Source organism: Strongylocentrotus purpuratus, unplaced genomic scaffold (assembly GCF_000002235.5).
Source record: "Strongylocentrotus purpuratus isolate Spur 01 unplaced genomic scaffold, Spur_5.0 spur5_scaffold_10, whole genome shotgun sequence".
In the NCBI taxonomy this organism is placed as follows: Eukaryota; Metazoa; Echinodermata; class Echinoidea; order Camarodonta; family Strongylocentrotidae; genus Strongylocentrotus; species Strongylocentrotus purpuratus.
The window spans coordinates 22,902,191-22,927,793 of NW_022145595.1; the positions used below are offsets into that span (position 1 = coordinate 22,902,191).

A 25,603-nucleotide genomic window follows, 5' to 3' on the forward strand; every position below is an offset into this window, starting at 1 on the left:
ACCCTCAATGGGACCAGCCCGAAAGTCAGTTGATGCTGCATTTGCATGCCAAAGCGGTCAGAGAAACACCATCGATCTATTCAGCAGAGGTACTGAAACGTGAAGTCGGATTCGTAACTGATGTTTGGCATAAACTTTCCCAAAATACTTATAGAATCATATTTCCTGTAATGCTCACACATAACATGTTAGGTAATTTGATAACACAAATCATAATGATAAGAAATCGTAGAAATTCACACGCTTTTACTATCATATTAACTTGAAAGTTTGGTATAGCCGACACGATTCGCTTTTGATCCCCTCCCCCCACCCTCATCCCAGAGCTATTGACGTTAGTTACCCGTAGCAACTGTACTGAACCCATGCAGTCTCTATACAGTGCAACCACAGTGGCTCAGCACGGCAGGACCCCCGAGTAACTCAAGCTTTGACCCCCGTTAGCTCTCGCTCCCGTACCGTTGCATCGCGAAATTCGGCGCGGCGCACGTACAGTACGAACATTTACATAGCGTTAAGCATCGTAGAGGTTGACACACATTTCTCGTTTACATTTGTGGAAGAGTAAATTTAATCTGTGCCCTTGTAACAACTTCAAGATGATGGACAAACGTTCACTGTGACATCAGAAACCGTGCTTAGATACATTTTTTGCTGGTGAAGAAGCTTCTGTGGAACCCTGTAAACAGCAAAGCTAGCCATCTCATCAAGCGTGATAGTTTATGAAACTTCGGATCTTCCCCTGTGTTTTGCGCAATCTTGTCGTGGTGGCCATCAAGGTCTCTCCACTTTCAGCTAAAATAGACAAGGTCTAGGTCAAGATTGTGTACCGATCTATTCGTCTACCCACAAATTCGGCTCTGAACGGAATTACATCTTTAGTTATAAGTCAAACTCTGTTTTGAACTTCTTATCATGTAAACATGGAACCTTAACCACGACCACGTTCATCGGATTGTGCTTGTGAAAGAAATTCAAAAGGCAGAGCAATGTTCACTTCGTCAAAATGAAAGGTTACAAGAAAAGGAAATACAGGGCGATTATACAAAACAAAAGAACTTTATTATCCAATTCTGCAAAAATACATCGGTAAGTTTTGTAGTCATAAGATTAAGATTTTAGATAATTTAGATTCTATTCAAATCTAGAGTCTAATTTCTAAATCTACAAAAACTCTTAGTTTTACTTTTTTTTTAATGTCAATTGACTTGTTATTGTCATGTCTCATGATGCATATCTAAAAAAAACTCTAAATCAGTATGAAATTCAGATCTGACTGTAGTCTGTACTTGTAATATAGTTTAAGTATTAGTTCAGGGACTAATTTTCCTGGTATCGCATAGCAATTTGCTATGCATTTTTTATATGACTGCTAATATACAAAATATCATGTGTGTAGCAATTTTCTTCCATAGTTAAAGTGTACACAATTTCATTTGAAACATTGATCTATCCGCTTAATTTGCTTATCAAGTTTGAGGATGTAAATTTATTCCCTGTAGTTGTAAGTGACTGTAAGACTAGTATAAGATGCATAGAACATTTTGCAATTTTAGAGTTTGGCTGAGGGCTGAAATGCAGAATTTCTATGAACAGGAGGCGAGTTGGCTCAGTCGGTAAAGCGTGTGCCTGTTGAACCAAAGATCCTGGGTATGACTTCCACCCAGGCGGATGACTGAAGCCTGCGTTGTGTGTTAACGTGCCCCTTCCCTTGTTCGTAGACGCAGGCTATGTCAAGTGAAAAACACTCGGATAGGACGTTAAATGGAGGCCCTGTGTACAGGAGAGTCACCACCCTTGCACGTTAAGAACCCATTGCACTATTTGTATAAGAGTAGGGGGAAACCCCTGTGTAATGGTCCACCTGCACACCCCAATCAGGCCGAGTATGCGGCATATCTGCAAGAATCTTCAGTATTGATGGAGGCAGATTATCTTGAAGAAGAAGAAGAAGAATTTAGCATTAGGCACTAGTTCAGAAGCCTATCCAGACTTTGACCCGGAGCTCCGGCGTGGAGATACCCTACTAAAACATACCGAAAATTAACTAAATCTTCATCAATTGTTCAATTAATGGTCATGATTCAAAATTTGTCATGATTCTTATCTGTTTCGTGTGAATTTTCTTATCTTTTTTGGAGTATTTTTCCTAAAAGTACACTTTGACAGGCTTACAAGTACCAAAATTTGAAATAAGTAAAAATACTGTATACCAACAGTGTACATGTGCATGTATTTCAATTGATCTCTACCATCACTTTCACTTTACAGTTAGGGTAGCGGAGGTCGTTCCCAAGCAGAGCGAACCCCCCTCCCCCTGATGAAGGGCCCCGCCCTTGCCATGGAGAAATACGAAAGCTTTGGCCTGGTTGGGGAGGGAAGCTACGGCCAGGTGCTGAAATGCCGGCACAAGGAAACCAACCAGGTGGTCGCCATCAAGAAGTTCCTCGAAGGAGAGGACGACAAGATGGTCAAGAAGATTGCCATGAGAGAAGTCCGCATGTTGAAGGTAAAGTACACGACTCTAGAAAACTGGAAAAGAAATATTAATTCAAGGCTAGATATTAGAAAATACTTTTTTAGCAATAGTCGGGAAGCTGTGGAACAGTCTCCCAGAAGATGTTGTGGCAGCTGGGTTGGTCAACTCATTTAAGAATAGACTTGATAGTCACTGGTCAAAGAATGCAAGCCTTCAGTATGACATGAGCCAGTCTAGGTGTTGTCTTTTGTCTCATGTTAGCACACAATCTTCTTCCTCCACAAATAGCAGTAACCATGGAAGAATCCTGGATCAATGAACAGGCTTAGACCTACATGTACAACATCCTGTATTAAAGTAAAGTAAAGTAAGAAAGTTTGCCCCCAAAGAGCTACAGTATACATGTGGTTCCTGCTTTCATAACTAGGCAATTAAGAGAGTCTGTCATCAAAGGGTTACACCTGTAAGAATCAAATGAATTAGTCGTTCTCCAGTACCTTGGTCGCACCCTCAATGCGACACCAAACCACTGCAAAACCAAATTGACTGATTCTTGGCCAATCCTGGATGCATGGTACAGTACATGTATGAGTTAGAGAAAGTTCCATGACTGCCTATCAAAGGTGGATACCAGTGCTATACAAGATAAGCCATCAATGTCATCTTCAATTTTCCCTCTTTTTTTCTGGTGTTTTTCGGTGTGGACAGTCTGATGTCGGTCTCTTTGTGTGACTGGGTTATAAATTAGAATCAATCACTCTCACATTAAAGAGTGTGATAACGAACAGTGAAAATTGCAGCAAAATAATTACCATTTGGATGTGGTAGACGACTAAATGTTTTGATGTCGAAAGTAAACTAATGTAGACTCGTCATTCACCTCAAATACTGAATAAATAGCTTTTCCTAAATAGGCAGCACTTCTTACATTATAAGTCTCTCAAATTGCAGCCAAAGAATTGCCCATTTGAGTGTAAGGGTATAAGAAGATTATTTGAGTATTTTAAGAAGATTACTCTGGAAGAGATTTGAATACAAACTCATCAAAAGAGAGGAATTTTTCTAAAATGCTGAATGAAAAAGCTTTTCCTAAATAGGCAACACTAACAGTCAAATGTTGTATCAAACTTCCCCAAGTCTAAAAAGTGTCAAACAGTTTAATTATGTACTGTAACTTGTTTCAAATTTATTATTTTATATTTATCATAAGAGTGTGCTCTCTGAAACAATTTTCCTAAATTGAGTCACACGTACATTGTACATTGTACAAAATACAAACACACAGCAAAAGTTGGGCATTAAATACAGTACATGTTCTTTAATACAATGATACCAAATTTACATTTGCAAGTTCATCAGTCTGGCAGTGCAGCAGTATAATGCAAAATCCACAACCTGTTTACAAAGCCCACCTGTTCACTTAGACCACTTTTTATTTTTTATTGTAATGAATAAGGGTTACACTTACATGTAGGCAATTTCAAAGAACAAATACAGAGATACTGAAGCATTTCATCTTACACTCATCAGAGTAAATTGAAAGAGTATTAAACACAAAGCCCAAAATATAAACAGAAGTTAAAGGAACAAAATAATGGTCTGTGATTGGCTGCTGGAAAGTACATTGTAGACATAATGCCAGCAGTTTAAAGAAAATGGGCTGTAACAATACTTGCCAGAATACATGGAATGTAGCACGATCACAGCCCGTTATTTTTGGGGGGCGTTCTTTGCCCCTTTAGCTTCTGTTCACGTTGTCTGATTTTGGTTTATTTCTGCAATTACTCTGATGGGTGCAAGACAAAAAGCCTTGACAATGGACCATTTACATGATGTACCTGTTATCAAATTTTAAGCACAAATCTTTGCTTTAATAGTACCTTAATACAAATTATTGATTTCATCTTTTAGGAATATTTGTATTTCAATTGTCAGAATGCGAATTGCATACATTACATGTTGCTAGGTAGGACAAGCCAAACTGATTGTCCTACGTGATGTACTGTACATAGCAACAATTAATGGTTGCAATTTGTTATTCTGACTATTGAAATACAAATATTACTAACAGGTGAATGAAATAATTTGTAACATTGCACTTATCAAAGATTTAAATGCATTGAATTTGATTGCATTACAAAAATGGTCTATTTAGTTACAGGTATCTCTTTCCTGAATCTCTGCTTAATCTCTGATTACAATGTAAACACAGTGGGATCCAATTATGATACACTTCTGGTTGTCATTCAAGAACACAATGGATGCATGAAATTGGAGAGATGGTTCGCGAGAGCCCAGTGATATTCAATAATAAAAGTATTGTTGTTTTGTCTCGATTAGATCTACACATGTTCTATGCACCATTGTACCTAGTCAAGGAACCATGGCAGTGCAATATCAGTTGTACACTGAAGCTAAGCTGTTGGGGGTAAACAGGATAGTTTTATTCAGTTAAAAACATCCAGCGTTACTACGTTACATTGTACTCCATTTCGGTCAATGAAAATGCTGGAGGTGTATGTACAGTATACCGGTACTTGAACTGTTTATTTGTTATTGTTCATTATTTATTTATTTATTCATTTGTTTATTTATTCATTATATCTCCCACTTGTGGGGTGAACCACCCTGATCAGCAATTTTTGTATATTTTTTTTTATAGGGTCCAGTGGACTCCAATCATATATGATATGCAAATACATGCAAGTTCAATTAAGGTGGCAATATGCAGTCTTAAACTCAAAAGACAATAACATTAGAAACAGCATGCATACATGTACAAGCATGTCAAGACAAATACATTCATATGACCATTGCTTGTTTGTTTTTGTTTTGTTTGTTTTGGGGTAACACTTCATAAAGCCATTTAATAGTCAGTATTTTTATAAAGAGAGCTTTCATTATATTTGGATGAAATAAATGGATAAAAAAATAAGAATGAAATAAAATATATGGGACACATTGCCCAGAATTGCCCCTGCCTGAAGTTGCTCTCTCCTACATTTGATCAGTGATTTCTCTCTCTCTCTCTCGGTGCAGTGATACCCGACAGAAAATGACTATCGCATAGAAAGCAAGACAAATATCAGACACATCTATCTTTATCAAACACCTGCCAGGACTTCCCCTACAATTGTCTCCCCAAAGATCATCGTGATTGATCAGGATATAGCTCTATAGCAAGAGCGTGTGATTGATGCGTTGTTGAATTTGATAGTTACCATGGTAACGGGTGAACATACATATTCAACCAGGTGCTCCTCAATATCAATTCAGGGTTTAAATGTTATTTGCAAAGTGCTTTTATAATGTTAATTATGGGAGATTTGATTCAATCTTATTTTCTTGAGCCGGGTGTTGTTCCTGGGGAATTAAGGAAGCAATTTCAAAGAGATGAATACTGAACAGACAAATCCAATATGTAGAAATAAAAACAAAAATAATAGATTTAAAAAGAAATCAAACACTGTCACTGTACTGTACATACATACGTGTATTTCCACTTAGTTAAGTGGCTTGAGGGTATTAAAGATAATGGGTGGTATTCCGGTAGCGCATACTAAGTTAGTCCACACTTTTATGGAGTGCCAGTTGCCAACTCATTTACCGTGTACAGATTATTTTAATCCTTCAATGAAAAGTGTCCCAAAAAATTAATTTTGCAATGAAATGGGAAGAAAAAGATAATATGAGTATGAACTGAATTTTAACAAAGTCTTTCATAGATTATCTTTGTCATGAATATTGAAGGAGGAAGATGAAACCTAGCATTCCATAGAAGTGTGAACTAAATTTCTTGTTTAGTCTGGAGCATACAACCCAATGAAAGCAAAATCCCTGTCATGATTTATTATTTATAAAGTAGTCTCAAACAGATGAGTTTCTTTATTTAGTGAGGAAAGTAAGCCCAAAAGTGCTACAAATTAATACTCGAACACCATACTCAATTCAATTCAGTTTATTCCATTCCAATGAAATATACAAAACAGAATACAAGCATCAAGCATGACAGAATAACAGTATAAATCCATCAAGAGTACAAAATAAGGTAAATGATGAAACAATAAAGCGATACATCAGATAACAACACAAGATTATACTGGCCTTTAATAACTGATTAAGGACCTGTTTCATCAACAACAAATTTTATGCTGAATTTCTATGACAAATTTGCTCTCAGCCAATCAAATGCCACAAATTTAGTAGGTTTTTATGGCCCTGGTTATACAAGTACATGGAACATGTACAAACAAATCTGTAATATCTGGTTTTTGTGAAATCATTTTTTTTTGTGAAAGCAGTTTGAAAGAGATGAGCCAGGTTTTATGTTTTATGTTTCATGGCAAAAGTTAAGTGACGAAAACTGTTGCAATTAGATTATGCAACCGATACAATTAAAGAATACACTGTCACCATGCACTCCGTGAGTAATAACCAGCCAGGCTATCATAACGTATTATACTAAAAGCACAGCTAGCTTTTGTCTAGTCCTACGGCCGATCAATACTGTTCCTGTGTTGTGAGGGCGACCGCTATTCAAGGCCTCGATACCCATCTCTCGCCGGTATTGATTTTTTTCTTCTACTTTGACTGCACTCCAAGCAACTGAACAGCGTCTAATTCAGTTGTACTTTAATCCTGTACGCTTTTCATGTGGTCACTTACTTTGGTTGCCTGTCGCTCTCATGGTCATATCTCAAGTTAATGTGACGACGAGGCATTGTGTTCCAGGCCTCCAAAGCTGTTGTATCGTTAGACCACAATTAAACCTCATTGATTCCCAAAAGTGTCCCTTTACTCTGTAGGTGCTACACTTGTAGCATTGATTTATTTGCAAAATAACACGGTGAGATTTCAAGCTAAGGGAGGCCCTCTCACCACAGCCTTCAAACTATTGCTTTTTAATATGCATAATACATGTGTGTACATGATGACTATCGGTATCAAGGGTTCATGTGTCAATTTTGAGGGATACCTCTTTAATACATGTACTGTACATGTACATGTAGGTGCGTTTAATGTAAACAAGAGCAAATCAATATTAAAAACAAACTTGCTACATTCATGATATGCAGCACCTACATGTACATGTACATGTAGCTGCTTTAGATTTTAGTAGAAACATATATGTTCATGTACAGAACTGAACTATTATTACATTATGTACAGTATCTTACTTTTGTTGTATTATTTTTTTTTCTCAAAATGCTCAAACTACAAAGACCTCTTTTAATAGCAGACACTGTTGTTTAAATTATTTCTGTGAAGACCTTGGCTTTTAAAATTTATACTATTGGCAATTGGACTACAGGTACATTGATTGTTGCTTCAAGTTCACTCAAATTGTGTGGACTACAAACAAAAACAAAAACAAAAAAAGAAAAGAAAATATCAAGGAAGAAAAAAAAAAAATTAGTAGAAAATAAATACATTTTTGAATAGATTTTCCCTTCATTAATTTGCAATTATTTTTGTTTCTTCCTCCTGCTTGTAGTTCAATTTTGTGCAATCCTATGTTTTTCTGTCCTTGCATATTCTTTCTCTTTCTCTCTCATTTGAGCAGTGTCTCCAACATGAGAACTTACTTTAAAAAAAATAATAACATAATAATAATAATATTAATAAATATTTAATATTTATGAAGCGCACTTACTGTACTTTGAAAGGCTCTATACAAAACAAAATACACAAATCTCTCTCCAGAATTTAAAAAACATTATATCACTTGTAACTCTGAAATAAATAAAACCGTTTTAACATGTTTCTAGGCATTGAATGTGTAAAACATCATTCACTGTATTCCTGTTCTGACATCAATTCTTCTCTTTTATTTTCTCTCTTGAATATATAGCAACTCCGACATGAGAACCTGGTGAACCTGATCGAGGTGTTTAGACGGAAGAAGCGTCTGTACCTGGTCTTTGAGTTCATGGACCACACGGTCCTAGACGAGCTGGAGAAGTACCCCATGGGTCTGGACGAGAGCCTGGTCCGGAAATATATGTGGCAGATCCTCAAAGGAATCGAGTTCTGTCACATCAACAATGTAAGTAATTTGTGTGGAATAATTGAATGAGCTCCTTATAGAAGTCTTAAAGGCCATCTGTACTAGTGTGAAGGAGGGATTAGACCACCCTGCAAGGTCACTGACAGGTGGCTATCTCATCAACTCAGCTCTCAATTAATATAAGAAAAAGAGGATAATGGGGGACCAGTGGTCACCGATTAGGCATTGTTTGCTATAGAGGGTTTAAGTAGCTACATGTATAAGTAGTACAGCGGGGCTTTAAGGAGAGCCTGGTCCGGAAATACATACTGTGGCAGATCCTCAAAGGAATCAAGTTCTGTCACATCAACAATGTAAGTAATTTGTGTGAAATAATCGAATGAGCTTCTTATAGAAGTCTTAAAAGTGTTTTAAGCTAGAGATAAAGATGTTCTTTGTAGGTCTTCATGGAGATTAAATCCAGAGGTGATGTCTTTCGATAGCCGCATGTGCTTGTAATCCAGGACCATGGATGTTATTAACTTCAATATGAAATATTTCTAGAAGAACTGTAATACAAGAAAAATATATGTTTAAAGCACATTTAGATTTAAAAAATTGTTAAAGTTACCCTTTTTGCAAAGGGACCTTATTTAAGAGAATTCACTTTTGGAGAAGGAAAAGGTGGAAAAGGAAATCAAAGAAATTATGTAATAGTTCAAAGAGGAGCTGTGAATATTTTTATTTATAATTTACTGATGATTTTGACTCATTCCATAAAAAATATGATGTATACTCAAGTACTAGTTGCAGAAACAAATGGCAGAACAATTGATTTTTCTTGACATTGAACAAAAGGATAGTTCCTGCAGTCTAGGTACCGTGTCTGATTCAAGTAAGCAAAAGCCCATTTCTTAAATATGCATCAATGCATTTTCTGATTATACAGTAGTTGCTCTCAAAGTAGGCAGGGGAAATTTGTAGACATTTAAGCTGCATTTGCAAAATTACAAGCAAAAATCAGTGTTTTATCTTACATTCCGGTGTTTCGTCAGTAAACACCAGCACACCACGAAAAAACAAAATTGAAAAATCCACCTCAGGGGGGTGTTTCACAACGATCCTAAGTAGAACTTTACTCTAAGTTGGACTTAAAAGTTATGGACAGCCATTGGAGTCTTAAGATGAAATATATTCAAAAGCAGAAATTCAAGTATTTTAGACTTTTTATGAATTCAACATCCAGAACATGAAATCTCCTAGATGATAGAAAATATGAATGATTTGAATCAACATTTTATGCCTTTTAAAATAACTTTTACAAAATATTTTCAAGGATGCTAATGGCTTTCCATAACTTTTAAGTCCAACTTAGTGTTAAGTTCTACTAAGGATCTTTGTGAGACACCCCCCTGGAGTGTGATTTTTTAAACACCTGCCGAATGTGCACTACTCACCCCAAAATCGGTATGAGCTAACACCAACATTTTTGATGGGTTTTTCCAGTAATGTAAATGGCAGTCCCCAAAAATGATGATTTTTCAAAATGGTTTTTGGGATGTGTAAATGGGCATATTAGACCATGGGCTTTTTTAATTCCGTGGTCTCCGACTGGGAAGTACCTCCAGTGTACACATGTGCTAGATATCTTGGAAATGTGGTAACCCGACACATGCTCCGCCGACGATTGCTCCGCCGACATTTACTCCGCAAAACGCGACAATTGCTCCGCGACATTTGCTCCGCGACATTTGCTCCGACGTCAAATGCTCCGCCGACAGTTGCTCCGCCGACAGTTGCTCCGCCGACAATTGCTCCGCCGACAGATGCTCCGCCGACAATTGCTCCGCCGACAATTGCTCCGCCGACAATTGCTCCGCCGTCAATTGCTCCGCAAAACGCGACAATTGCTCCGCCGACATTTGCTCCGCCGACATTTGCTCCGCCTGAAGCGACACTTGCTCCGCCGACATTTGCTCCGCCGACAATTGCTCCGCCTGAAGCGACAATTGCTCCGCCGACATTTGCTCCGCCGACATTTGCTCCACCGACATTTGCTCCGCCGACAATTGCTCCGCCGACATTTGCTCCGCCCAAAAAGTGTCCCATAAACTACAAATGCTACTAGTACTACGACAAATGCTTCGCCGACAATATTTTCTTTACACCTATTTTTTTCGTTTCTTTTTTTCTTCTTCATTTTCTGAATGCATTTCTTGAAATAATGTAGATGAAATGAAATGAATGAATGTTGATGAAGTGGGAGGAAAAAGGAGTTACCTAAAAGTCATTTCGAATATACTGAAATAACTTTCCATCTATCACTGTACGTCCCATATAATGTATACTAAACACTCATTACATGTCGTGGGAAGTTTTTTAAAAAAAGTAGAGCAGCAAGCCACATTCCCCAATACGCGCATACCTCCTAGTTAATTTCAAGTAGCTCATCAATATGTAATACCTGAAATTACCTCGATCAATGCATCTTACTAGGTAAAGCATTATACAATGTAATAGGTCATCATGGAAGTTTAGAAAATAAGTAAGGGGGATTTACCAAGTGTTGATCTTTTTAATTAAGAGTTTTATAAAGAAACAAAAAGATATTGAATATTTCTCAGCGAAAAAAAGGAACAAGCTTGTTTCGCATTTTAAGAAATGGCGATTTGACTTATGATAGTCATGTTGATTTAACTTTTATTCCTGTGCCCCCTCACTCCCCTTTATGCACTGGAGTTCAAACTATGATTTATATGTGTACAGTGTATTTTTTTTTACTATAATGTTTTTTTTTTATAACTTTCTTGTCCTTTCATTATTGTTAGTTGTTCTTATACATATTGGTTTTTTTTTGTTTGTCTAATTATTACCAATGACTTGTAAATATGTAATTTTTATATGATTGAAAATTTAATAAACACACAAATATTTAAAAAAAAAAGTTTAGAAAATAAGGGCACTTATATACGTAAGGAAGAGAACCCATTCAGACGGGAAAATGAGATGGCAGCCTTTCTGCTTATTCACATTTATACAAATCATTTTGTTGCAGTTTGATGTTAGTTCTTCATGATAAGCCAATTGCTCTTCTTCCGGTGGCTTCGTGAGTCCCTTAAATTATTTAGTGAAAACAAAGTACTCGAATGAAACGGAGTGTTTTGCACACTAACATATATATATTAAAGCTACATACACTTAACTAAAGGAAAGAAACCTTTAGAAAATGGACTGGATATTATTGAAAATATTATTCTAAACAAGAATGTACTACATGATTGTATTACTTTACGTTTCAATTTCACGAGAGAAATAAAACTCGAGAGGGGGAGCAGAGAAGAAGTGATGGAAATGAAAGAAGACTAATAGCATGAGAGGAAAGAAAAGAGCAAAGAAGACAAGAAAGCGGTGTAAACAGGAAAAGGAGGAGCATGGGAGAGAGAGAAAGAGAGAGAGAGAGAGAGAGAGAGAGACAGAGATAGCCTTGAGCTTTGGATCAGCTAATGAGTAATACATGAAACAGATTTTGAGCGGAGTAATTATCTTTCGCCGGAGAACTTGCGTAAGGAGCTATAATTTTATTTTTTATTTTTTTAAATCAAACATTATGGGGAATAGCAAAAAACGGTTGTCTTTTTTGCTCTTTTCTTTCCTCTCATGTTATTAGTCTTCTTTCATTGAGGTAATTTCAGGTCTTACATATTGATGAGCTGTTTGAAATTAACTAGGAGGTATGTGCGTATTGGGGAATGTGGCTTGCTGCTCTACTTTAAAAAAAAAAAACTTCCCATGACATGTAATGAGTGTTTAGTGTACATTATGTGGGACGTACAGTGATAGATGGAAAGTTATTTCAGTATATGACTTTTAGGCAACTGCTTTTTCCTCCCACATTATCAACATTCATTCATTTCATTTCATTTACATAATGTCATGAAATGCATTCAAAAAATGAAGAAAAAAAGAAAGAAACAAAAACAACCCGTGAAAAAAAATATTGTCGGCGAAGAATTTGTCGTAGTACTAGTAGCATTTGTATTTAATGGGACACTTTTTGGGCGGAGCAAATGTCGTCGGAGCAAATGTCACCGGAGCAAGTGTCGCTTCATGCGGAGCAAATGTCGTCGGAGCAATTGTCGGCGGAGCATATGTCACCGGAGCAATTGTCGCTTCAGGCGGAGCAATTGTCGGCGGAGCAAGTGTCGCTTCAGGCGGAGCAAATGTCGGAGGAGCAAATGTCGGCGGAGCAATTGTCGCGTTTTGCGGAGCAATTGACGGCGGAGCAATTGTCGGCGGAGCAATTGTCGGAGGAGCAATTGTCGGCGGAGCATCTGTCGGCGGAGCAATTGTCGGCGGAGCAACTGTCGGCGGAGCAACTATCGGCGGAGCACCTGTCGGCGGAGCATTTGACGTCGGAGCAAATGTCGCGGAGCAAATGTCGCGGAGCAATTGTCGCGTTTTGCGGAGTAAATGTCGGCGGAGCAATCGTCGGCGGAGCATGTGTCATGGAACCGGAAATGTGTATCTGAAACTAAAATGACTTGTTCCCACGTTTGAAACTTGAGCAGTAGCGAAGGTAGTTACATGTACATGTAGGGCAGAAAACAAAGAAATAGTTAAGAATTGGTTGCTAGGGACTTTCCTCCCTAGCAACCATAATAGGGGAGATATTTAGTGGCATATTTTGCAGGAAATATATTAGTATTGTTTATCGGAGCCAGAAGGGCATTAATTCATATATATTTTAACACAGGGTTAATGCCCATTTAACTCTCAAGAAATGATATCAAAGGCTCATTAATATATTCATGTGCTGCTAACTCACGCATCTGTTTATACTAATATGTGCATGTGTCGATGAACCTGCAAGAATTTTCAACTGTGAAGGAGGTAGGCTTAACCCAAAGAAGAAAAAGAACCTTCCCCTAATGAATCATTCATTACCGCCTTTGATACGAGCCCTGGAAAGACAACGTGGTGTCAATTTCGCAAACCAGCTGCATTTTCTTTCCAATTTGATATTGATTATAAGGTGCAGTGGGGATGATGTTACCCTGTAGAATTCTCCGGGCAGATTCTCGCTCATCCTCATCTACTGGGCGTGAAACATACATCTGCATAGTAGTATCTATGACTGTATCAAGTGTCCATCTATAGGAATATACTGTATATAATGCAATGCATACTTAGAAAAAGCATTTTCCAGGATAGGGTATTTTTGTGGAGAAAGGAGTAGGAAATTAGGAATACATGCTTACCAACAGGTAGTATCAGAATTGAACATCATTTGAGCAACCAACTTGTCAAAATTACTTTCCACTTTTTAAAAATGTTGTCATTAACCTTTTTGTATTAAAGCCAAATATATATACATGTATGTACTTGGATGACTTGTATATACAGTATATGCATACAAAAGCTACATGTATATACTGTAACTGTACACAAAGGTATTTGTACATTGTACAGTATGTGCATAGCAACAGCCCATAGCAACAGACTACATGTCAAGAATAAACAGGTATCATTTTGTGCTTGTCTTAATTACTTTGTAAACCACCCGTACAGTAGTACTTGAGTGGAATTTCAGCAACCATCGGTGGAATACAATGTAGTAACAAAATATCTTTGATTGTTGAAAGTGGCAAAAGAACTTTAGCACACAACTTTCTTGTATCAGTAATTCCAATACCGGGTTTGTCAACAGACACATAGTTAAAGACCAACTGTTAAAAGCAATTTGGGAGTAGGCATTGGACCGCCATGCCATGGATATCATTTAGGTTTAAAGGGATCCGGTAACTTTGTCTCAGATTCTGAAACCAATTCCTGGATTTAACTCATGCTGCAATGATAATTATAAACCTTTAGGTCAGTCAGCTAACCCATGACTTTTACAAGCAGATCGCCTGTCTGATTATCAAGATATTTATGATTGGAAATCAAAACCCAATTTTTGTTGTTTCCTAACGGTTTTCATGACACTACAGTCTATTGAGGAAAACGAGTATGGCAAAACCGGTCACTCAAAGATTTTAACTTTTTTTAGGCACTTGTTGATCATTTTGAAGCACCATTTTTTTTTTAGGGCTTCAATATTACACCATATCACAGACACTGATAATACGTAGGGCCGTGCATCTCAGATTTAACATTGTTAAACGATGCCTTTAATACCGGTAAGTCAATTCTCAGGGTTGGTCTGCGCTTCCTTATTCCCAGTTTGTTTCTGTCAACAAGCTAGACAACTGCTTGGAGTGTTTGAACAAGGGATGATGATGGCATGGTTGAGATACACCTTTAATTACACGAGTGTGCTTTGGGTGTATCTATTGAAAAGCGGTGTTTGCACAGCAGATTTTGTGTTTGGTAGATGTCCGTGTTGCGAAAGATGAGACCCCTTACAATTTCTGCTTTGTTCACACAATCAGTGGATTTTAACAAAACCTCTAGAAAGTGCTTCACCAGAGTGCAGGTTAAGAGTACAATCATACTGTTTTCACACTGGCAAAATTTTACTTAACCCTGGAGTCCTGGACTATAGTTGGGATTAATTAAGGGGCAAGTCCACTCCAAAAATAATTTACTTTCAATAGAAGCAGAAAAATCAGACAAACCAATCAAAAAAAGTTTGAGCAAAGTTTCAAGAAACACCAAGTATAATCTTATAGGAATGAAGAAATTTCATAATTTGCCTAAACTGCTGTTGTGAGTCTGTTTTTTTAAAAGAAGTCATATTTTCTTCAATATTGCCCTTTTCTTTCAAAACTATTTCTATTTTTTCCACTAGTTTCATTATTTCAAAGTGAATAAAAAGTACAAAAAGGTTATATTGTGTAATTTCTGAAGATCTCTTCCAAGTTTTACATCTATCATTCATAAACCTGCAGGAATGTTACTTATTTTTTCATTCTTGATCCTTCATAGAGACATACAGCTTTATTTCCCATAATTTCTCTTGAATGTCTGATTTATCTTTTTTTAAACTAGTTAATTGATTAATTCCACTTTTTATTTACATCCATTGCATACACAAATATCCATGTATCAAAAGGTATTTTCCTATGATTTGTTTTCATTTTCAACTCTGTTTTTAATCGGTAATATTTTGATTGTATCCCTCCTTTACAGATTATTCATAGAGACATCAAGCCAGAGAATATTCTGGTTTCCAAATCCAAGGTGGTCAAACTCTGTGACTTTGGCTTTGCCCGGACGATAGCCGGCCCGGGTGAAATCTACACAGACTACGTAGCAACAAGGTGGTACAGAGCACCGGAGCTACTCGTGGGAGATACCAAATATGGAAAGTAAGTAATGTTCACTGAGATTGAAGCAGAGCGCCTCACTTAATTTGGGGGGAAGGGGGTTCCAGATATAAATTTTGTCCAGTCTGTATACATGAGCCCCATGTAAAGAATTCTGGGGGTGTTTCACAAAGATTTTAAGTTGAACTTAACTCTAAGTTGGATTTAAAAGTTATGGAGAGCCATTTGAAGTATTAAAATTAAGTATATTCAAAAGCAAAAATTGAAGTATTTTAGACGTTTCATAAATTCCACATCAAGAACATGGAGTCTCCCATGATAAAAGAAAATATGATTTGAATCAACATTTATGCCTTTTTAAAATAACTTTTACAAAATATTTTCAAAGATGCTAATGGTTTTCCATAATTGTTAAGTCCAACTTAGAGATAAGTTCAACTTATGACCTTTGTGAAAAAAAACCTGGACTTTCGGAGCCCAAGTTTCCTTTTGATGGATTCATCATTTTGTTTATTCATTTAAAAAAATAAAAAAGAGTTATAGTATTTTGTACAGAATAAGATGCTTGATTTGTAGCACTCTATTGATTATTGGACTACACATACATGTAAATGAATAAAGTGGAATAGCTTTAACTTAAGTTTGCCTTTATGAATACAAGCCACTCAGTGTAGCGACCCTGTACACTCAATTTGGCAACCATGAACATCTATCTCTTAGTTCTAAGTGTCATCGCTCTGCTGTGAAGATAAACACTATACACCTCACCTCAATTACTTATTGTGTTTTAGTTAATTAAGAGTCTCTCAACATGTAAATGTGTGTTTAATTAATTGGAGGTAAACATGTCTCGGTGGAATGTGTTTGTAAGCCTGGAGATGGCAAACAAGAAGATGGTGCAAATAGCAAGTTCAAATAACGCTGTCTGTGTTCCAAAGAGAAGCAGCAATTAGCGATTTCCCACTGAACATTTCGTTTGATTACCTGTTGTTTATTTCACCTTCAAATTCATGTAAATGTGAAGAAATCAAAAGAAGAAAAAAACAAACCCCAAAACAAACATACAAAAACAAAACAAAAAATTAAGGATGTAGCAAATTAACTACTGAAGTGCTACAGGTAGCTACCGGTATTCAAATAACGAGTCTTTCTTGTTGGAACATGTGAAATCCATTATTGACCCAGATGTTGTCTTTGTGATAATATACATGTACAGTGTAACTTTGATTCTCTACATGCATGTGAACATGAAACACTAACAGTTAAAGTGAAGTGATTAGTAATTGTTGATGCCCATTACAAGACAGTCAGTGAATTATGCATGTTCACTTACTTGTAGTTACAGATATACTAAATGTTATTATATATGTTGAACCATTCTTCCGTATTTGGGTTATTGGATGAAGACTATAATGAATTAATTCCTTAAAATGCTGGAGCGCTGTAATGGCAGCTAGGGTAAAGCTGGGGTAATAATACCGGAGTGTTGGCTCACTTAGTAGAGCGTCTGCCTCACAACCGGGAGGTTGTGGGTTCGAACCCCGGCCACGTCATACCAAAAGACGTTAAAAGATGGGAGTTGCTGCTACCTTGTTTGGCATTCAACAATAAGGGATAGAGCAACGTTGATCTGGCGCTGCTTAGTGGCTGCCGGGCTCACGATCCATTTTCGGTTTAACTTAATAAAATTTGGAGTGGACTTTAAAAGATTATTATTACTATTATTATTATTATTATTATAACAAATGCGCCTCGGAATAGAATTTCTAGATAGACGGCGCTATAGAAATGCCTATTATTATTTGTATTATTATTATTAATCAACATCTAACCACCATTTTGTTTCATCTCTACAGAGCAATAGACTTATGGGCAGTTGGCTGCTTACAAGCTGAAATGTTGACTGGTGAACCCCTCTTTCCTGGTGATAGTGACATTGATCAACTCTATCACATCATTAGGTGCTTTGGTAAGTCTGAGAAAAGTGGTCAAGACTGGTGAAAAGCTCAGGCTTCACTTCAATGTCATTTATTTTATATATATTTTATTGGTTAACTCAAGGGGCAATTTTATTTGCCGGTCTGATTTAATTAACTTGTTCAAATAGAAAACACCTTAAAACTCATTATACACACTGTACATGTACGTGTACATGTGGATGCTTTTGTGTCAGGAATTCTGGAGGGTGTGAAATTAATAGATAAGGCAGTATAATAGTTCACATTAGAGCTAAATCTCCATTGTATATTGATATCTGTGGTACAAACAGTACATTATCTTGTGAGCGAGGACTTTGAAATGTGATATCTCTGATTAAAATACCAGAGTTCAAGGATATACGATCAGATTGCCGTTCTTTTTATTACGTTATTATTGCTTGTACATATCAAAGAGTTAAATAATTAACAAAACTTTATAGCACTTGTAAGCAATTTTGCGATATGGCTTAGTGACAAATGTCATCATATTTATAAAAAAAAAGATTTCATGTTTTACTTTGTACTGGTTCACATAGATAAGACTCTTGAGTACAGTATTTTCAATAAATGTATTTCATAGCAAAGTACAATTTGTTTAAAAAAAGATATTGGATATAAATATAAAGGTTGAATTATGATGATTTAATCAATTTTTATTGTATTGAATAATAATAGCTAAAACTAAATTATATCTGCCAAATGATTTGTGTACCAATAAATTTATCTAATATGGAAACCATAATAGTACTCAAGATGAAATGCAAAACAAGCAGACTCACACATATGTCAATAAGAGTGATCCAGTGAGCTTTTGTCAGTTTAGTTTCATGTTCTACATACAGTTCAACAGCAAACACTCCAATGTTAGTTGCTCTGCCTTCAAATTTGTTAACACTAACTTCACATGTACCAGGATCAAACACTATACCTTCACGAGTAAAACATAAATTTTAATCTGACCTACATGTACAGTACATGTAAAACCCCTTGCAGCTGTAGTAATCCAATTATTAAGTGAAACCTGTCTATAAAAGCCACCCAAGGGAGTCAAGAAAAGTGGTCTTTATAGGCAGGTAGTCTTTGTAGACAGGTGGCTATAATACATGTTTCAATAAGAAATCATTTTCAAAGGGAAACAAAAATGTGGTCTTTGTAGACATTGTGGTCCCTAATGCCTCAGTTACACCTTTGCGTATTTGGCTTGCGTATTCCTATTTCTTGATATCAAGAATTGAATTCTTTATATTAAGAAATGAATTCGTGATATCAAGAATTACCATTGCTTTACAACAGAAAATCATTTCTTGATATCAAGCAGTAGGAATAAATGTTAAAACGGCTTGCCATAAATACGCAGCAATACGCAAGCCAAATAAGCAAAGGTGTGACTAAGGCATTAAGCAGGGTTGACTGTACATTGTAATGCCTGGAGCAATTGTCGCTGGAGAGATATCCGGTCACCAATCCAAACAACCCATCTTAAAATGGTTCCATCTCTGTCCACAGGTACCCTGATCCAGAGACACAAAGAGATTTTCCTCAAGAACCCTCTCTTTGTTGGTATGAGGTTACCGGAGGTCAAGAATGTCGAACCCCTTGAGAAGAGGTTTCCTACACTCTCGGGTCTCTCCATCTCAATGATGAAGGTAAGGTTCAAAGTTTAAAGGTCATGGTTGATTTTTCTTTCTTTTTTCACATTAAGGGAAAATTGTTAAATTGCTTAAATTATTACTTGTAATAATGGATTTCAGAATTTTTCATTATGAAGCTTAATTGAAAATGAGAAGACAAACTGGTTTAATTTTGTTTTCAAATTTTTAAGTCACCAAGGCAGCCTTTATGATTATGTTTTTAAAGGGAAGGCGGGTGTGTCGAGAAACTATTCAGACACAAAAAGATAAAAGACCATAGCTCTATCATGATCCTACTGATTCACTCGTGGACTTCCATTTAAGCTGTTTAATATTCATTGCAAGCTTAATATCAGAGGCTGTTTCTTCAGTAAACATGTCATTGTAACATAGGTATCTTTAAGACTGGTCTAGATAAACACTGGCTTGCTAAAAATAATTTCATGTAACCTACGTCTTAAGTCGCAAACTGACGATTGAAATTATATCTTGAAAGACGACCGGTATACCTACAGGACTACCTCACTCCCGTATATCGATGATGATGATGATGATGATGATGATTTAAAGTACTAATCGCTGAGCTCTTTCACTTGCATTCTTTACACAGAGCTGTCTACACTTAGACCCCGACCAGCGACCCACCTGCACACAGTTCTTGAAGCATGAGTTCTTCAAGAAGGACGGATTCTGCGACGTCTTCCCCTCCGAGCTCAGTCTCAAGGTCCAGAAGGAGTTTGAGGGGAATCCCCTCCTCAAGTCTTTGCTTGGGGACGAAAAGGGAGACGAAGAGAAGAAACCCAAACACAGGAGTAAGAAGGTGAGTGTCCAATCATATCAACTTACCATGCGATATCGTGGTCGAGTGGTTTAAGGCGCTTGACTGGAGATGCGAAGGTTGAGGGTTCGAATCCCGACACAGCACTAATATCCTTTGGCAAGATATTTACCTGCACTTGCTACTTTCCACCCATGTGTTAAATGGGTACCCGGTAGGATGCGACCGTCGTTGGTCAAACAGTTTTTGAGCGTCAAGTACAACGCCTGGCTGGAATGCTGCCCAGGAAGTGGAGATAGCGCACACAGTGTGTGCGGGCAAGTATTGAATCCAATGACCAGGGTAATAGTATATCTGCATAGCGCTTACAGACATCATCTAGATGTGTTAAGTGCTATATAAAAGTGGAATTATTATTATTTTTGAAATAGTTTTGAAGCACTTGAATGTTGGAGAAATCAAAGTTCACAACCCATCTTCATTCTGTAAATCTGTTAAATCATTAACATTATTTCTTTAGAAAGGCAAGCACTTAAGTGGGAAAAAAGGTAAATGAGGTCATATTTAACTGCGATCTTGGAAAACTATTCTTACATTCTTCCAGATTGAAGTAACATTGTGTATCACTTTGATGCAGACTGTAAAAAGTGGAAAGAATATTTAGAAGGGAAAATTGCTGTGTGATAGAGATAGTGAAGATTTATTATCATCATCATTATTATTATTATTATAAGTCTTTTCTTTGTCTTTCATTTTACAGCAATCAAGTAGTGAAAAGTTGGAGAGAGAACGAGAAAAGGAAAAGTCAAGAAAACGTCACTCAGAGACAGAGAAACTAAAGAGGTCATCGACCCCACAAGGGATGCGCACCATGAAAGCAGCCCAAAGTATGATGTGAAGAAGGTATGTAGAAGAATCGTAATTGTATTTTTTCCCCAAAAGTTTTCTTATGTGGTGCAATTTTAGTTTATACAAGTTAAGTCATGAAGCCCGTCTGCACTAGTTGGCCAGGGGGAATAAGAGCTCCCTGCAAGGTCACTGACAGGTAGTTATCTCATCAAATCAACTCTCAATTAACATAAGAAAAAGGGGATCATGGGGGAGCAACAGGCACCGATTAGGCATTGTTTGCTATATAGAGGGCGCAAGTAGCTATAAATACTGCAATGGGGCTTTAAAGAAATTATTGTCATTATTAATACTATCACAATTATCATTCTTACCTCTACAGAGTAACCCGTCAACAGTGGCCGAGTCACAGAAGAAGTCCTCCACCATCGCCTCCACATCCAACACGTCTGGTCCTTCCATCCAATCCATCAGCTCGTCCAGCAAGCTTCCCCAGCACATAGGGGGTCATAACGGTCCCACCAACCACACCACCTCACACCCGTCAGGTCAGGGTTCAAGTCCCACCCAGACCACCATCAACCTCACCATGGGCAATATCACCTCCAACAAGTCCAACTTCACCTCCACCAATATGGCAGGTCCACCTCCATTAAGGTGAGTCAATATTGGTTTGTTTGTTTGTTCGTTTGTTTATTGGTTGGTTGGTTTGTGTGGTTGTGCTTTTTAAATATTAGTTTGGATAAATTGTGCAGTTGCGGAATATACTCACTTATCAGCAGGTAATTGTTGACAGCTGGGGGGCGTTTCACAAAGCCTCTTTTCAATGACAAATAACAAAAATCAGTGACAAATCTGCTGATATCCAATCAGAAGCAAGGATTTCAGTAGCTTATAACACAAATTGTTATTTGTCACTGATGACAAGTTTTGTGAAACGCCCCCCTGGTCATACTGGCAGTCTCTGAAAAGGGGGTACCGAATAGGCCAATAAAATTGGTTTGCTGTTTTGCGTAGGAATTTATATACCTCTATCAAAAAACCAAAACTTGTAGTAGCAAAGCATTTCTTTGACATGAAATGAAAGAAATCTGTAGAGCATACCATGAATGTATAGTCTAAATGTGCACTTACAAGAACAATATGCGTTGGAGAGATCGAGGGGCAAAGAAAGTAACGCAATCTAAAAAACCTGACCCTCCCCTCAAAAAGAAAAGAAAAAGCTGTTGGGAAAAATACCCAACTTCATGCCTGGAGTACCTAAACCTTATTTCAAACCTGACATAAAACCCAGTCACAACCGGATCCCTGACCTTCATCATAGATCTTTAATGAACAAAGCCTAGATTAGACGTTGCTAAAGCATTTTTAGGATCGTTGCTTAGTGCAAGCCTGACAATTACCCGATTTAAATTATTTTTTCTTCTTCAAAAAATGGACAGTCCCTGAGATTGATGTAAATTCTTGTAAAAATGTAACAAAAACGTTTTTTTTTTTTTTGGGGGGGGGGGGGGGAGGTGCCTTGCTTTGCTTGAACGTCTTGCGCAAGTGCTCGTATTTATAAAAACCTATTTTTTTATTTTAGCGCTCACTATCATCCCCAATAGTGACGTTAAATACATCATTATGTGATGTTCTCTTTTCAAGGAGGTACTATTACCAATATTACTATTATTATTGTAGACCCAATGACAAGATGACTAAGAAGTCCACCAACTCTTACTACAAGAAAGTTGGTGCGTCGGGCAGTGAGAAGACGATGATTCACGAGAAGACTCTCCAGTTTGATGCCATGATGTCCAGCCAACGCAAATCCAAGAAGGACGTCTCAAATACTTCGCCCCGGGAGAGCGATAGAGAAGTCACACACTTGCCAAACCTGACTGGAAAAGATGGTAATTTGACTATTTAAAGCTAAAGACCAGTTATGGTCATGCAATTGCATAGTGAAAGAAATGTTGTGAAATCGATCAGAAAAGGTTGATCATCTAGCATAGATGTACTGCAAGGTTCTGGAATCCTCAAAATTATAAGAAATTTGGCCAAGTCTTCATAAAGTTAGAAGGACTGTACACAGAAAGATGTATATGGGACTACACACACGTGCGCGACATGTGCATTTGTATCTCTCAGCAGAATATAGATATACTAATTTACCAAATATATCAATTAGTAGGCGGTTTCCCGTCAAAATTGTTATTGTCATGTAATATTAAAACATATTCTTTCACATGATTGGTAATAAGAGCTTCCGTTTCATTTTTTGAAATTGGGGCGTTTCCAATACTGGTCTTTACCTTAAAGATGAGATTGTTTAGTGGTACCGTGGTGGTGTTGGGCACTGATTGTAGAATTTCAAAGCAAAGCAAAGAAAAATATATGAAACAGTGTGGCTACTTTGAAGAAGAACTGTAATGAATTTAGCCTTTGATAAATTCTGTGTAACCCTAAACCAAAGAGAGAAGTTGCAAAAAGTCACTGTCCCGACTTCCCAAAGGATGTTTAAACCTTAATAAGCATAGGATGCGCGTGTCCTCCTGTCCAAAGGTCACTTATATGCTTAATGATTATGCGCTTATTTTATTCCATGGCGGAGGTTTGCACTCTGGTTTGAATCTGCCACAAATCTATGACAAATCTGTTTGTAGCCAATCAAATGTAAGGATTCCAGTAGCTTATAACAGTTATAAATGTTTAGATTTATGCCCGGTGCTATGCCTGGCAATGTCTCCCAGCTCAGTAATGTGTGTGTTGACTCACCACCACTCGGAAACTACAACAACACTCAAATTTGTCTGTCATCTTGGTTTGAAAGTAATCTTTCTAACAGACCTCAATATGTAGTTTATAATAATAATTCCTCAAATTTTCTTCTATTACACATGGCGTACCACAAGGTTCTATCCTAGGTACTCTGTTTTTTTAAAATTTACATTAATGATCTTACACATTCTTCTAAAAACGACATTGTTACTATTATTTGTGACGAGTTTGCAAGCATAAATTAAACAAATAAATAAATAAATCTTTTTCTTTCCCCCCCCCCCCCCCAAAAAAAAATAGGGGTGCGCCTTACACACAGAGATTTACCGGATCTTGTCGTTGATAACATGTTTTGTGAAGCAGGGCCCTGTCTGACACACCTCCCAATTTTGTGTTCATTTTTATATAGCAAAGACATCAGAGCGTCAGGAAAAGAAGCTCAAAGCAAAGAAGAGTCACCATACCACTATGCCTCAGATTGCCAACCAGTCCGACCATGGAGGTCATGGGTTCAACGCCAATGCCTCCTACTCGTCCACGGATCACAACCTACCTGCAGTATAGTGAAGACATTTCATGGAAGGGCGACTTGGAAGTGTAGCGTGTCACATTTCCCCAGCTGTATAAAAAGACTTACCGCATAGCCGGTCAAACTGCCACTTCAAAGCAACATGATGTGGAATAGGATTTGCCTTTGGAATTCATGTATGCTTGAAGCAGGACGTATTTGATCTGGAAATGGCTCAGGAGCACCAAGTGCTTTTGTGATACCGATCAGATGATTTAAAATCATTTGTAACGCAACAAAAAAGAATAATATCGCCAGAAAGTCTAGAATGGGTGCAGAAACTGCAAATTAGGATGAAATGTGTGAACGAAATGGATTTCTGTTTTAAGAGATTGCTCTCAAACGTTATTGCCCCAAAACTGGGAAATTAAAAAAAAAACTAATGGTGTAAAATCAGAATCATATTATCATTTGAAAATGTGCTACCTGCAGCAGCTTATGCACTTCTTCCAGATATGAGAAAGTATTCTTGGTAAGGTATTGGCGCTAGTCCACCCACTGAATTCTTCCAATCCATTCGATCTGCAGACAAATTTGAGCTTATTAGGTCATCCAGTCTACACCAAGGGCCAAAGATGAGAGTTCTATCCCACCTAGTCCTGCTCTGTGGAATCTTTGAGACAATCAGAAGTCTTTCTGTGCCGTGCACCCGTCTTTGATCATGAATGAACTACGCTTCCGAGGCTTCCCAAAACAGATGTACCAAAAGTTATTGTGTTTGGAAAGCTCCAACGTGATTTATAGCTAAAGGTGTGCTGCTCTTTTAAGTTGTTTCTTGTGGATAGCGATCACAACTGGCATTTCTCCACAAGCAGAGACATTATAGTGAGCTGCCTCACCGTGCAGTTGGTCAATTGCCTGTGAATTGGATAGCTTTGAAATGATGCTTCAAGAAATCAAGCAAGAGCCATTATGTTGTGTTTCGATAATAAACATATTAGCCTGAGCAGAAACCTGAGAGAGAGTTTCCAAACAAGTTTGTTTCTTTTGCAGAGATGAAAACACCAAGGGAGCTCTAAAACTAGTGCAAATCTTGTGTCTCAATTCAAAACGTCGTCTTCACCAAAGAACCCAAAGAATCAGGAATTCCATCAACTTTGACATGAAGGTCACACTTCAGGTCATGTGACTGCACATGAGACCAATTATGAACAGGTGACCTTCCAGCATAGCGGCTTAATATTCACGTTCATCAATTAAGCTGAGAGTTCAGTCCAAACCCACTGACACTCCAGTTCATGTGATTGCACATGTGACCTTCCTAGACTGATCAGGTGACACTCCTGAATGCAGCTTAAATAT

The 25,603-nt window shown here is 37.4% G+C and overlaps 1 protein-coding gene across 1 annotated transcript; it reads left to right on the forward strand.

Moving 5' to 3' along the window:
* The first annotated feature begins 338 nt into the window (after positions 1-338).
* Positions 339-22,783, forward strand: LOC578803 (cyclin-dependent kinase-like 2). Its single transcript, XM_030979801.1, has 10 exons — positions 339-1,089; positions 2,272-2,509; positions 8,331-8,525; positions 15,597-15,775; positions 17,590-17,702; positions 19,219-19,358; positions 19,954-20,163; positions 20,882-21,024; positions 21,353-21,627; positions 22,654-22,783. The coding sequence occupies exons 2-8, from the start codon at positions 2,321-2,323 to the stop codon at positions 21,017-21,019; spliced, it is 1,164 nt and encodes a 387-aa protein (XP_030835661.1). The 5' UTR covers positions 339-1,089; positions 2,272-2,320; the 3' UTR covers positions 21,020-21,024; positions 21,353-21,627; positions 22,654-22,783.
* Positions 22,784-25,603: the final 2,820 nt, after the last annotated feature.

What these genes read in the sequence shown, in the direction of transcription:
- LOC578803 (XM_030979801.1), top strand. Translation starts at nt 2,321, where the DNA reads ATGAAGGGCCCCGCCCTTGCCATGGAGAAATACGAAAGCTTTGGCCTG. An exon ending in GGAGATACCAAATATGGAAA is followed by an intron (nt 15,776 to 17,589) that starts GTAAGTAATGTT and finishes TCATCTCTACAG; the next exon opens with AGCAATAGACTTATGGGCAG. An exon ending in CCAAACACAGGAGTAAGAAG is followed by an intron (nt 20,164 to 20,881) that starts GTGAGTGTCCAA and finishes TTCATTTTACAG; the next exon opens with CAATCAAGTAGTGAAAAGTT.